The 12,859-nt window shown below is 45.7% G+C and overlaps 3 protein-coding genes across 3 annotated transcripts; 1 reads left to right on the top strand and 2 right to left on the bottom strand.

The window, feature by feature from the left end:
* Positions 1-410: 410 nt before the first annotated feature.
* AOL_s00188g265 (uncharacterized protein) lies at positions 411-3,254 on the bottom strand (the record flags this gene model as incomplete). The annotated part of the gene is made up of 2 exons (XM_011128513.1): positions 411-534; positions 604-3,254. The coding sequence occupies 2 exons, from the start codon at positions 3,252-3,254 to the stop codon at positions 411-413; spliced, it is 2,775 nt and encodes a 924-aa protein (XP_011126815.1).
* A 4,362-nt stretch (positions 3,255-7,616) lies between these two features.
* AOL_s00188g264 (uncharacterized protein) lies at positions 7,617-9,566 on the top strand (the record flags this gene model as incomplete). Its single annotated transcript, XM_011128512.1, has 1 exon — positions 7,617-9,566. One exon carries the CDS (start codon positions 7,617-7,619, stop codon positions 9,564-9,566), a length of 1,950 nt encoding a protein of 649 aa, XP_011126814.1.
* A 328-nt stretch (positions 9,567-9,894) lies between these two features.
* Positions 9,895-10,464, bottom strand: AOL_s00188g263 (uncharacterized protein; the record flags this gene model as incomplete). The annotated part of the gene is made up of 1 exon (XM_011128511.1): positions 9,895-10,464. One exon carries the CDS (start codon positions 10,462-10,464, stop codon positions 9,895-9,897), a length of 570 nt encoding a protein of 189 aa, XP_011126813.1.
* Between the last annotated feature and the right edge of the window lie 2,395 nt (positions 10,465-12,859).

Genomic DNA, 12,859 nt, shown 5'->3' with positions numbered 1-12,859 from the left:
AGAGGGAGAAGTAGGAGGTATATGTAGTAATCGCAATTGTATCTCTCAACTCCATACTCATCATGCAGGTGGTATTATAAACAGCTATGTTATATGAAGAAGAAAAAAGAAGAAAAAAGGAACAGAAGAAAGGAAAAGGAAGAAAGGCATGCGACAACTGTCCCCGGTAAAGTACATCCCCGGCCATACTCTTCTCTTGATAAACAGAAAGGGTCCGAGAGGTCGGGATAGAATTGAAAACAAGAATTAAAAAGCAATAGGATGAAAAAAAAAGAACAATGCTGCCGCTAGATCATATGGCTCATAACTTCGTCATTTATAATAAATACCAATACCAATACCAATACCAATACCAATTCATCTCTTGATTCTCTCTTCAGAAATGCATTTAATGGTGGTGATAGAGTCTGTTATACAACAGACTTCTTCCTTGAGAAACTCAACAATCCCGGTTTCTCCTTCTCCTTCTCCTTCTCTTTACCACCCTTCTTCTTCCCTTTATCTTCTTCGTCATCATACTTCTCTTTCCATATCCTAAACGTTGGGTTAGCATTCTGTGTATTATGGAGAGCGAAGAGAGCGAAAAGAGCGAAAAGAGCTTACCAACTATTCCCCACCATACTAGCCCCATTCTCCGCCGCCATCCTATAGTACTTCGCACTCTTTTTCAAATCCTTCTTACACCCTTGCCCATTGGCATAAGCATACCCCGCCTCGCTAAGCGCATCAACATCCCCCCAGCTTGCTGCAATCTCAAAGTACCTCAATCCAACCCCCTTATCCTCACTACAGCCCCATCCATTTGTATAACCCATCCCCAGCTCATAGGTCATCAACGCAAATTTGCTCCTCATACTCTTACTCTCCCACCAGCCTGGCTTTGGTTTTGTAGGATCCTTTTCCACAGACGCCATTTCTTCTTGTGCTATTGATGCTGCTTTACGTAGCCATGTGAATGCTTCTGCTTGGTTTGCTCGCATTCCCCATCCGTGTCGTAAAGCTAACGCGTACATCAGCATGCCGGTGGTATTACCACCCATAGCCGATAATCTGAAATGGTACGTTGATTCTGCATAGCTGCCCTTTTCGTGCAAGGGAATACCGATATTAAGGTGTTCCTCTGGCGTTAACCTTGGTGCTCCTGAAGTTCTCGGGCGTAGAGTCGCCGAAATATTAGACTCGGCACTTTGTGAGGAAAGCGATCTCCCCAAATTTTGCTGCGGTTGCTGTGGTTGTTGTTGAGGTGTCAACGGTGGTCGCTGGCTATCCTGGCTAGCCCTCATAGCTGCAAATGGTGACGGCCCAACAGTACTACTGGGGCTAGCATTTTTCTCCTCCGATTGCCTAGCTTCGCCTTCCCCGGGCTCAAATTTATGCTTGTCACCATCGAAGAATATAATACTCGACCGGTCAACAGCTCTCCCCCTAGGAAGCGTAAACGCAGAGTATGTATAAGACTCGGTTGGCCCTGCCCGCCCAGACAGCCCGCTCCCCGTCGTTCGGTGTTTTGGTGTAAAACTACTGGGGCCACGCATTTCGGTATTATCTCCAAAGTTTTCTTCTTCCGTTGTATGGTTGAAATGGCCTCGCTCGGCCTCTTCAACAAAGGAACGGTAGTCAAGGCTATCAGTTCGTCGAGGATTACGTGGGAAATCCACAGATGGTGACCTTCCGGAAGAGTTCCCGTCTTCATTATAAAACCCAGTTTTACTCATTGGACGAGAAAAGTTAAAGAGTCGCTTCGTGCCACCAACGCTATAAATCGAGGCTGTGTCACTCATAGCGCTGGAAGGCCGAGGAGTATTTGGCGCAGATTTCGCAAAAGCTGGTTGTGGGGGCAGAAATAACGAATCATCTTCACTCACAAGGCCCCTAATCGTTGGTTCTCCCGGCGTTCGGGGCATAGGAGCAAGGGGATCCGAAGCAGCAGACCGTAACAACAGATTCGGCGTAGAAGTCGATGCGACCGGTAATGTAGGAGCCGCAAGATTCGATCCCTGTCTGGTATGATTTGGCGACTGCCTCGTCTTCCCAGGAGATTCATGGAGATGTACAGGAGAAGTCGAAAGTGGCGGCGTGGAAACCCTTGTTTGATACGGCGTGGTAGGTGTACCACTCTGCCTCGCCGCATTCGAGTCCAGACTGCCCTTTCTCGCTTGTTCCACTGCGTCCATCGGTTTCGGCGACGGCGCCGCACCTGAAAAACTTCTCTGTGGCACACTGCCTTGCGCTGAAACACTAATTCTCGCACCAGCACTCAATGGAGGATTCAATTCCCCTTCCTCCCTTACCGGCGACGGATCCATCCTCCTCCCAGTCGACACCGGTCTCCTCCTTTCCAAATCCCGTCTCCTAGCGCTATCCCTCCTTCTCCTCCTTTCTTCTTCATCATCGCTTGAATCATCATCACTCGTGAAAGGCATCCTCGGCGACCTCGGCGAAGAAGCAGTAGAGCGGTTGACGCTCGACCCCCGTCTATCAACCACGATATGCTGCGAAGTCCTCGGTGGCCCTAGCTCATCTTCCAATCCCACGATCCCACTAATTCTCGGATGTTGCGACACAGGTCTAAACCCCGGTTCCTTAATAAACAGGGTCTGTGGCACTCCAGGAAGGGGAGCAGTTCTAGGAGCTGGAAAACCAGCATTTGTCATAGGACCTCCAACCGAGACTTGTGGTATTTTCCCCCCATTTGCGAAGGGACCAGGGTTCCCACCTGTTCCCGGTCGTCCGGTAAAAAAACGGGTAGCCCTATCACCTCCAGTATGGGACTTCGAGTTTCCAATAGCCCACTGTTCGACAGCAGCATTCAAAGTTCCAACACCAAGTTGCTGTTCTGCTCCCGCGCTATGAGAGCGAATAAACTTGCTCGGCGGTTGTTGTAAAAACTGGCCTGGCCTTCCCTGTTGCTGTTGCTGCTGCTGGTTTTGGTACTGTTGCGCCTGCTGCCCGTATGAAGAAGACGGGGGATTTTGAGAAACTGGCGAAGAAGCAATGGCACTGCCATCGGGACTTTTACTATTCGTCCCTCTACGCTGCAACTCCCGTTCTTCAAGTTCAAGCTGGCGATAAAGTTGTCGACCACGAGATACAAACGCGTCGAGCGGAGAGAGTTCTGGTGTGAATTGACCTTTTGAAGGAGGAGGTAGGAGATCGGAGGGTTTACGGGTTAGAGATGGACGAAAGGAGAGTTCATGGTCGGTTGGACGACGAGCAGCGGGAGGTGGTCGGAGTTCATTCGAATCATCTGCCATGGCGCATGCTAAATTCTATCAACGATAGTAATCGAATTTGGATACGGTGGTAGTAATACTGGTAGTGGTTGGTATTTTGGGGGGGCAATTAATGGATGGTAGTCTTCGTCCGTCGAGTAAGGAGGCCTCGGAGGTAGATAGTAAGTTAATGCTTCTGGTATCAGAAGAATGGTGAACAAGTTCGAGGTGCTGAAGGAGCGAGGGAGGCGGAGAGAGATGATGGAGAGGGTGAGTGAGGTCGAGGTCGGGGTTGGTGTTGACGTTGACGTTGACGTTGACGCTGAGAGATGTGGATGCTCTTGATATTGGCTGGTGGTGGGTTCTGTGCTGTGTTGTTCGGCCAAACAAGGGGAAGCCCGAAAAGGAGCGACGACAACGTTTTCCTTCAAATTCGAATTTCCCGTCACGAGAACAGTTAATATTAAATCCAACTAACAGCTGTTAATTTAAAAAAAAGAGAAGCCCTGAAACGTTAACGAATGAATGTGAATGTAGCAATATAAAACGAATAAAATGAGATTAAGGAAATGAAATAAAATGGCAAAGAAACTCCGAGAAAAGATAATCGATTTCGCAATATAAAGTCAAAAGCTTTAAAGGCAGGCCAGAGATAATATATAAGAGAAGAACCTGCCAATATAAGTGCGACGTCAGCGGTCAAATCTACGAAACAGCCCCTTGATAGAAGGTCTTTTCTGTTCTCTGGGCTAGTTCTGCATGGAAGAAACAAAGGAAACTGAAGCTAACCAAAATGCGCCCCTTGCTGTTTTCTAATCTCAGCCCGGTCGCAGTCTCTTCTTCTTAAGCTTCCTGGCCGACTCAGGTCAGTCAGTCAGTCAGATTATTTGAGATATCTACGCGAGAGAAGGATTACAATTGATTGATTACTTTATTTATTTATTTCTTCATTTCTTTATTTTACATCCCTTGTAAGATCACAAGAGGCTGGAAAGGCTCAAATTGAAGCATATCCGAACTGCTCATTTTTGCGCCGGAATCCCCACACCCTTCCCCTTCTGACGAAAGAAAAGTCCCTGCAACATTCCCATTCCCACGTGAGAGACGCCCGCTTTCAGTTTAAAGCACCCTTTTCAATCGGTGGCATGTCTGGGGTGGCCTTTTTAGCAAGTAAGGGGGCAAAAAAAAAGTCGACAAACTGCGACATTACCGTTTTGACGGAGGCGAACCGACAAACATGCAGACCAGAAAGGAGGGACAAATATAGAAACATCGCGAAACGATGTTACACCCTTTTTGCAGGAACAGAAAACGCTTCGACTTAGTCAGTTAACCTTTGCCGAATTTGCGAAGTCTTGGAGGGGGCTGATATACTATATAAACGCAGCCTGCAGCCACCCCGGCATAGTAGACATACAACGTTGAGGCGAGAGAATATTCTTACTTGTTCTAGCCTACAGATATCTATTATTGAGCCTCGCCCCGCCCTTCTACCATTTTTGACACCGCGATGAGTGAGCTCAATGTATCTATTTCGGCGGCTGAGACCCTTAACTCCAAGACATGTCGACAAAGGCCTAAGCTAGGATATTCAACTTTTGTCCCCCCAAGCTTCCAGCACGAGAGCTATACTCAAAATTGAACCTGACCCAGCCGCAGCATCATACACGATACCCTCCTCGACAAGAATAGAACTACAAAAAGACCCTGGGAAATTTCTTACCTATATGAAGCCGCTTTTCCAGAAAATAGTTGTCCAAGAGCAGCAAAAATATTCATCGGGCTGGGGTTGTGAATAAATGCAACAATATCAACGCGTTTAGGGTAACCCATTCGATGGCAAACACGCAAGCACTTTCTCCGGCCACGTAGGCCATATATGGCCATAAAAATGTAAAAAAAATGGAATCCGCCACAACATATTAATATTTCCGCCAAAAGTACTGTTTCATTAAGGTATATTTGGCTTGCTATCCTGTCTCATGACGGCGACTTTGACGATATATTCAGATATATGCACCCTAATTCGTCCAACATTTTTGCGTACTCGTCGTCGACTCCATAAAGTTAGGACAGCCCCGTGCGATAAATAGTCTCGAGCTAGCTAAGACCTGGAATTAGCCATGAGGTGGGACGTATTTGTGAAGGATAAATCTTGATATCGAGATCTCACCTGCTGATACTAAATTTAAAGCTGTAAAGACACGGATTGTTACTAGACCAAAGAAATGACGAATCAGGCAAAAATAGAGTTGATACGGGCGAGAAATGCAATACATACATGCGCTCATTTTAGAATCAAAATCAGAACTCCAAGTTTTGTCACACGGCTGCAAAAAGTGGATGCTACAGAAGTAAAACCCTATCAACTGATCAATAGCAGCTCTGGCGATATATGCATGTAAATTTAAAAATTAATCGTGAAGGATCAGACAAGAATCACAAGAGTCACAGTCTAATTATACCCATCATTAACTCTGCTTTTGCGTTAAAATCAGTAAGGTACTGGACGACCAGGCGCCCAAACTTGACGGCTACGGCACCTCGAGGCTGAATATTTGTGCCAACTTCTTCCTTTGATCCCGTCCTCTGGCACCAAATATCCATTCTTGGTCCAAAATGCAACAAACCCAGGCGTTGCCAGAGCGAGCTGCATACCAATGATCTAGGAAACCAATCTAACCCCACTATGCTACTACTATTTTGTATTTATTATTCTGCTACTATAACTCGTAAGTCAATCTAGTTATTTACCAGATTCCCTTGGTTGCTATAAAGTTTTTTTGACTAATTTCGGTTATAGCTAACTTTTTTGGAACCAACGAAAATCGTCGATTGAAATCTTTATAATTTGGTTATTTTTATAACGTAACATATAAATCAATAATATCTAATTTGTAATTTCATTACTTATTCGGTCATAATTTTGGGTTGTGAATAAATATAATTAGAAATAAGATCTCAATTTCAATATTTGTTATAAGAATTTGTAACTAATAACCGATGACCAAAATTATGATTAGTTACAGCTACAGATTACCTTTCAAGTTTGAATAGCCCTATTAAATATAAAGACGCCTGTAGACCACGAGCACGGGCACTTAAACCTGGCTACCGTACATTTAAGTCGTAACTCTGTGCCTGGTCGCTGCTATGATACTGCCTACCCGGCGGCTGGAGTGCCTATCAGTCTAGTTCGTGAACTGCCCGCTAGCTACTGAGCTAGCTACCCAACTGCCAGCGTGCCTGCTAGTGAACTATCAACCTAGGTACCTAATCGGTTACTGAACTGCCTACCGACTAGTAAACAAGCCCTTATCAACTAAGTACATACTAAGTAGGTAAGTACTAGGTAACTACCTCAGTACTTAAGTAGGCCTTACGTAGGTAAGGACTTAAGTACCTACTTAAGTACTTACCTACCTACTCCCTACTTCTTACCTACCTCTTAAGTACTTAATTCTCTGGCCCATATGCTGGCACGCCTGACAGCCACTAAACCAGGTTCGTGTCAATGAACTATCTACCAACTAATAAACCATCTACTAACTATGTACCTACCTAGATACTTACTTAAGTACTTAGGTATTGAGCTACATAGGTGCTTACCAGTCAAGCTCCTAGGAATGCGAGCAACTCATTAGCTAACTAGTGAGAATTTACCGTTTCCGGAGATGAGACCAGGTAAGTACACCAGCAACCAAACAAGCAGTCCACTAGCTTATAAACACTAGCAGCTAAAGGCCCAGCTCAGTAGCTGAATGGGCAGTTCACTAGCTGGCAGGTATGCCGCCAGCTCTTCGCCCCGTACAGAAACCTCCATCAACATTTGCTATAATGTAACTAGCATCTTCGAAACTTCTGGAGAGTCTTGGCAAACCACGTTTTTTGATCACATCCCCGATCTTCCCACGAGTTGTATCGGATTTGATAAGGCTCGTCTTTTGCAGTTAGGTATATTATGACTCGGATCACGAAAACAGCCTATCTTTCAAAGTGCTAATGAAGATAATAGCTCCCCTGGTCAGATATTCGTATTTTCAAGCGATTTGCACAAGAATCCCGGGGATATGATTACATCAAATCGACGCATAATATCATTATAATTCAGCAATTTCTATATAAAGCATATATGGCGATCTAATGATAGTCGGGAAACGCACACAATCGACATGCTTATGATTGTCGTGGTTCCGGTCTATGAGCTACGATCACCTGGCTTATCAGTCATCCACCCACAGCTCCTATTAGGTAACAACCCCTATAACTCATTATATAAATACCGCCCCACTGAAACTAAATCTAGTTAATACTACTTTACAGAATCCATCATCCTACAAAATGCATCGAGGTACATTATCAGTTATGAGCAGTTCAGGGTTGTCCCTGTTACTGATAAATACAATGTCCGCTTTCACCACTGTTGATGCTCAATCCTCATTGACGACGACGACGACGACAACTGTCTTTGCAACTGTTGGGAATCATAAGACCGTAACATCCATCCTCGGAGACTGCGCCACCTGGAACGGACTCCCCGGGTGCAACGAAGTTACATGGGTACCTCGTTCATCCCCAAGCATGAGCTCTGGCTCTGGCTCCGGCCCATCTACGTCGACCAGCACTACCCGTTCGATTGCTCCCATTCCAACGCTAGGCGAAGCCTTTGTCTTGCACGGACAGGGTATATACAACAGCCTGTACGTCCAATTCGACGACAACACTGGAAGAGCCGTTCTCGCAAATATAGGCACCAGTCGATTTGTCTCATTTAGACTCGATGAAGAGAATAACGGGCTTCTTCAAAACGCACAGGATCCTACAGAACTGGTCTTCGCACACTTAAATTCTTCGGCTAATAGTGCTACCTTCGCGGGGGAATCCAAAAGGGTTCGATCCGTGCTAAGAGAGGTACATTATGCTGTTGGTGTACAAGAGAGCCTTACCCGATCCGATTATCTCACGAAATGGTTTTGGAATTCAACGACTGGAGCGTTGGAATTATCTTACAATGGCAGGAAATCGTGGGAATTTTATCAAGTTAGGGGCTCTAGCTCTCACCGAAAGCGTGCACCCTCATTCTACTTATACCTACTACCGGCCGGTTTTACCGTCCCTAGGGGTAGCTCCATGGAAAAAGTTCTACTCGCACCGAAGGGTACCAGGCGCTATTCAAGTCTCTTATCCTCCGCTAGTCCGACTCCGACCACCCGTATCATATTCAGTGGGACAACTAGACTCGCTTTAATCTCTTCAGCTTCTAGTACTAGTTCTCCCGCTACATCAATATCTTCAACGAGTACGAGTTCCGAGTCTAGCTCCAGCCCAAGCTCTATCCGTAGCTCTAGCAATGCTATCGATGCCTACGATGCAATAACACAATTTGGCCTCGAGAACTTCTGTACCGAGTTTCTCTCATATACAGCGCCCGTGGCAATTGCAACGGTAACATCTACGAGCTATAGTACATCTTACTACGCCGCTGCTACAGAAGCGAGTACGAAAGTAACTAGCACTAATACCGTAGGGAGGAGCACATCTGTCACTATAATTCCCACACGTCGACGCTCAATTCGCTCTGAAATGGATCTGCTGCAATTTCAAGAACGGGCAACACCGGTCCAACTTACCATGTATGCTAATGAATCCGTCTCATCAGCATGCTCAAAAGTCTTAGCCTCGTTATCAACGACGTCTACCACCACAGCTTTTGCCGATACCGTCGTGGCGGAAGAAATCCAATCAACACTCATTACCAGCACGGTCTATGAAGTAGCTACAGCTACCGTGGATGTTGTAGCCCAAACCGCCAGTAACGTCGGATACGTAAAATTGATCACCCCAGACAATGTCAAAGACCCATTTTACCCATACTTCGGACTTTTCCTAGTAAACTACAGGAACCGTGTCCCGGATCCGGGAACGTGCGGGCGGGTTTTAGCCTCGGTCAATCCCAGCTATCTCCATACCTTTAACTTTGGATACTCTACTACCGCAGATGCACATCAGTTCTTTCTGAACTCGAACTGTGTCATGGGGTTCGTAGGGAGACCGCCAGTGAGTAACTGGACTGTTCATGCTTCCAAAGCGGCATTGAACCTATGGGAATTGGACTCTGCTCATAAGCATGTACCGTTTTATTGGCAGTATAATGCTACGACTGGTATTGCTCGCCCGGATTATGACAAAATGCCGGAGGTGTTGAGAGGAGGGACTTTTTGGATATGTGTGACGTTTCCGGCGCTTTATTCTGTGTACTTTTATCCTGCCTTGAGCGACCTAAATGGGTATAAGAAGGATATTTGTTCGGATACTGGGATGAATCATCTTCTTTTTACGCCTACTGCGGATTGAAGTGAGAGTAGCTGTTGTGGGATTTATTGTGTTTACTGCACTGGCTTTGGGTGCGCTGCCAGAGAACAAGGGCAGGGAGACTGCAGCACGAATACTAGGGTTTAGATTTTGGTTGCTCTGTTTTTGTGATTTTTTTAATCTCCCATGGAAGATATTTGAGATATGATATATTTGTAGTAGATTTATACGGTGGTATTTATGTTATAGGCCCAAGAATCCCGGCGTATCTAGCATTTGTTCATACTAATTCCATTTATTTTGCTAGTTACATCATACGTAGCTCATTTCGTTATCTCATTGTAGAAGCTAGTCCGTTGAATCATATCACTTAAACCCTAGCGATCCTCTCAAACCCCCTCTGCTGCCTTCTTTCATGTTGAGGACCATTACCAGGTGCAGCTGCCTCCCTTCTCTCTCTAACCTGTTCCTCAACCTGTCTCCTCCTAACCGCAAGCTCGGCTCTTCTAGCAGTTCTAACCTCCTCCACTGGAGCAGCAGCAACTCCTTCCCCGACTAACCCCTTCTTAACTTTACTTCCGGGGGTATCCCTCAAGTAAATAACGTGATCGGTGACTCTATCCGTGTCATCGAAGTAGACATCGGTGGGCGCCGGACCATCCCACCAGCCGGCTGGACCACCTGGCAACGGTGCTCCGGTAGATGGGACGCCGAACCAGCGGACTTGGAGGCGGGAGTATGGGCCGTTAGGACCGCTGAGGGTGTAGTATATGTAGGCAGCTGAACCGGCAGCTATGAGATTTGAGGTTCCACCTGGGAGGATTGGCTTTGATGGGGGGCCGCTGGGGTTGTTGGAGATGCCGAGAGGGTTCCAGGGGTCGCTAACGTAGGTGAGGGTCACGGAGGAGGTGAGGTTTTTAACTTGGAAGGTAAGAGACATGTTGGATATTTATATTATATAGATGTAATATATTTTGATATGGTGTATGTAATTTGCAGCTTTATAGGTTTATAAAGTAAATATCTGGTTGAGGAAGTACTGATTGGGGATAGATTGTATGGGATGATTTGAATGAGTGTTTGGGAGAAATGACTGGCTTTTTATAATCGAGGGAATCAGGAAGGAAAGATACTGTCATTCAATTGTTTCAATCGTATGATAACTTTTATGGACTGTGACAGTATCATGATATCAAGGAATTGGTCGAAGACGACATAAACCCAGAATTATCGTGCTATGGAGCCCAAGGCCCTAGGCTACTTCGGTACCTCAGTGACTACGTATCACAATACGAGTTTCTGCCACAACCTCACTTGTAGTCCCTCGCATTGGCCAGGTCAGTTATTTCCAAAGTTAAAAAATAAGAAACTAAGAAGCCCACTCATGATTCGCTTCCAAGCATTATGTCCCCACAGCCCTGCTTATGGTAGCGTGGAATATAAAATCCAACAACTATAACCTCGTTGTGCACTTTTCATCCTATCAATTTAGCCTAGTTCAGAAAAAAAAGACGCAATATCGCGGCACAGCTCGGTTGTTTTGGGAAATTCTTTGGTACTGACGCAGTGCGTTTTCTGCAGTATATGCAGTGCAGTGTGCAGGTGTGAAAGAAATGTTAGGCTGGCGACTGGCACTTGGGTATGTATTTGTGGAGCAAGCCGACACAGCTGGTTTGAACCATTCGGCGGCGTTCGCGATATCCGTCAAGCGCTGGGGGTGTGCCTTGTTCGGGTGTGCAAGATGTTACACACTAGATGCGCGGGAGTGGGGAATCGTATACGTAGCTTTTAGCTAGTTACGGATACGAGTTCGCATTATTCACTTTGATTAAGAGTCCGCCCGCTGTAGATGTACTTGGGGGTTCAATTATTATTATTAGATCGGTGTGGCGTGCGGGATAGGTGGCCATTGGTTCGGTTTCGTATTAAACTGTGGTGGCCACGTTATATATGGGGGGCATTTATTTTTAAACGGTCGATTTGATTTTACTTCCTTCTAAGATCTCACGATGATAAGATACCAAAGTATTCGAGGCAAATAGTACTTTTAAACCCCCCCCCCCCTTATGAGCATACGGCACGGGGATGCTCTAAAAGTTGGGTAAAATTTTTAACTTAGAGCTCCCCTCGCCCCCCATGGGCTATAATATCGGATAGTATAGTTTTCACAGAAAATAACTTCTGCATGCTACAATTCCCATGCATTTACCACGAGGTTGAACCCTGTCTGAACTACAGAATATGCGCGGCTGCGGCACAGCAAGCTCTTTTTTTGCTGATTATGGTGGGTCGCGTCTGCACCTTAGGATCAGAATCGGAAATCCGGCAATTGGGACGGTCATTCAAGGCAGTGGCTTAGAACGAGCGTGTGATTAAACTCGCGGCACGGAATACGAAAGTAAGAGAACCGAAGCTTTTTCTATTGAAGCTGAAGCTTTGTACATGTGTGCCAACTCCGCGTTACTGCACAATCGGTGCACAATCGGAACGTTTTGGATAAAGTCAGCAGTAGGAACTAAGCTAAAACGAGTTGAATTCTTAGCAGCTCCGAAAGTCTATGAGACTTTGGAATATTCGGGTTCGGAACCTGTATTGCAGTATTGAGACTCGGTGATACTTCGCTTAGTTAAACTCTTATAAACTTATCTTCCTATAATAACTGCGGAGCTTGCAAATATATCTAAGCTACCGTACTGACTACAGGAGTTATTGCCGTGGTCGAGATTGAGGCTTTGACTAGTTGGCTTGTATTCTCAGGTTTCGCGCCTACAGGGACAGTTCTCCATGCATGTACAGCACCCACAGTGTAAACAGAAAAAAAAGGCTAGCCTCGAAAGAAGTCTGAATAGAATATCTGCACAGTTGCTTGCAGGGGGTAGTTATGGAGCTTCGAATTTCTTGGCGTTTAAATGGACTAACTAAGTTCGGGCAAGCTGGGTCACAAATCCACTATTCAACAGGGGCTCTGCGGGTATTGTGTTCGGTAGCGTTATAACATTACTTTGAATCATACATCGCGCTGGCGATGTATCTGGAAGGCGATATCAGTCGGCCTAACTAGTTAACGATATAATGATAAAATAAGCCATTTGCCTTGGCCTCCCTGCTTTTGCCTTCGAGTATTAATGTGTTCATCGAATGCCGGGAGTAGTTGAGCTCCATCAGTAGCTAGCTGGCTTTCTGGGTGCGAGACAAGCCGGCTTCTAGAATAATAATTTTTTTTTTTTTTCCAGAGCTGGAGAGTCGAGCACATATGACAAGCTTCGCTTTACAATCAAAGCTAAGCTGGCGCGATATCGGTAAATGCATCACCGTTTCCTCCGGCCCGTAACTTA

Source organism: Orbilia oligospora, assembly GCF_000225545.1.
Source record: "Orbilia oligospora ATCC 24927 unplaced genomic scaffold scaffold00188, whole genome shotgun sequence".
Lineage (NCBI taxonomy): Eukaryota > Fungi > Ascomycota > Orbiliomycetes > Orbiliales > Orbiliaceae > Orbilia > Orbilia oligospora.
This window is presented reverse-complemented; position numbering and strand designations above follow the sequence as displayed.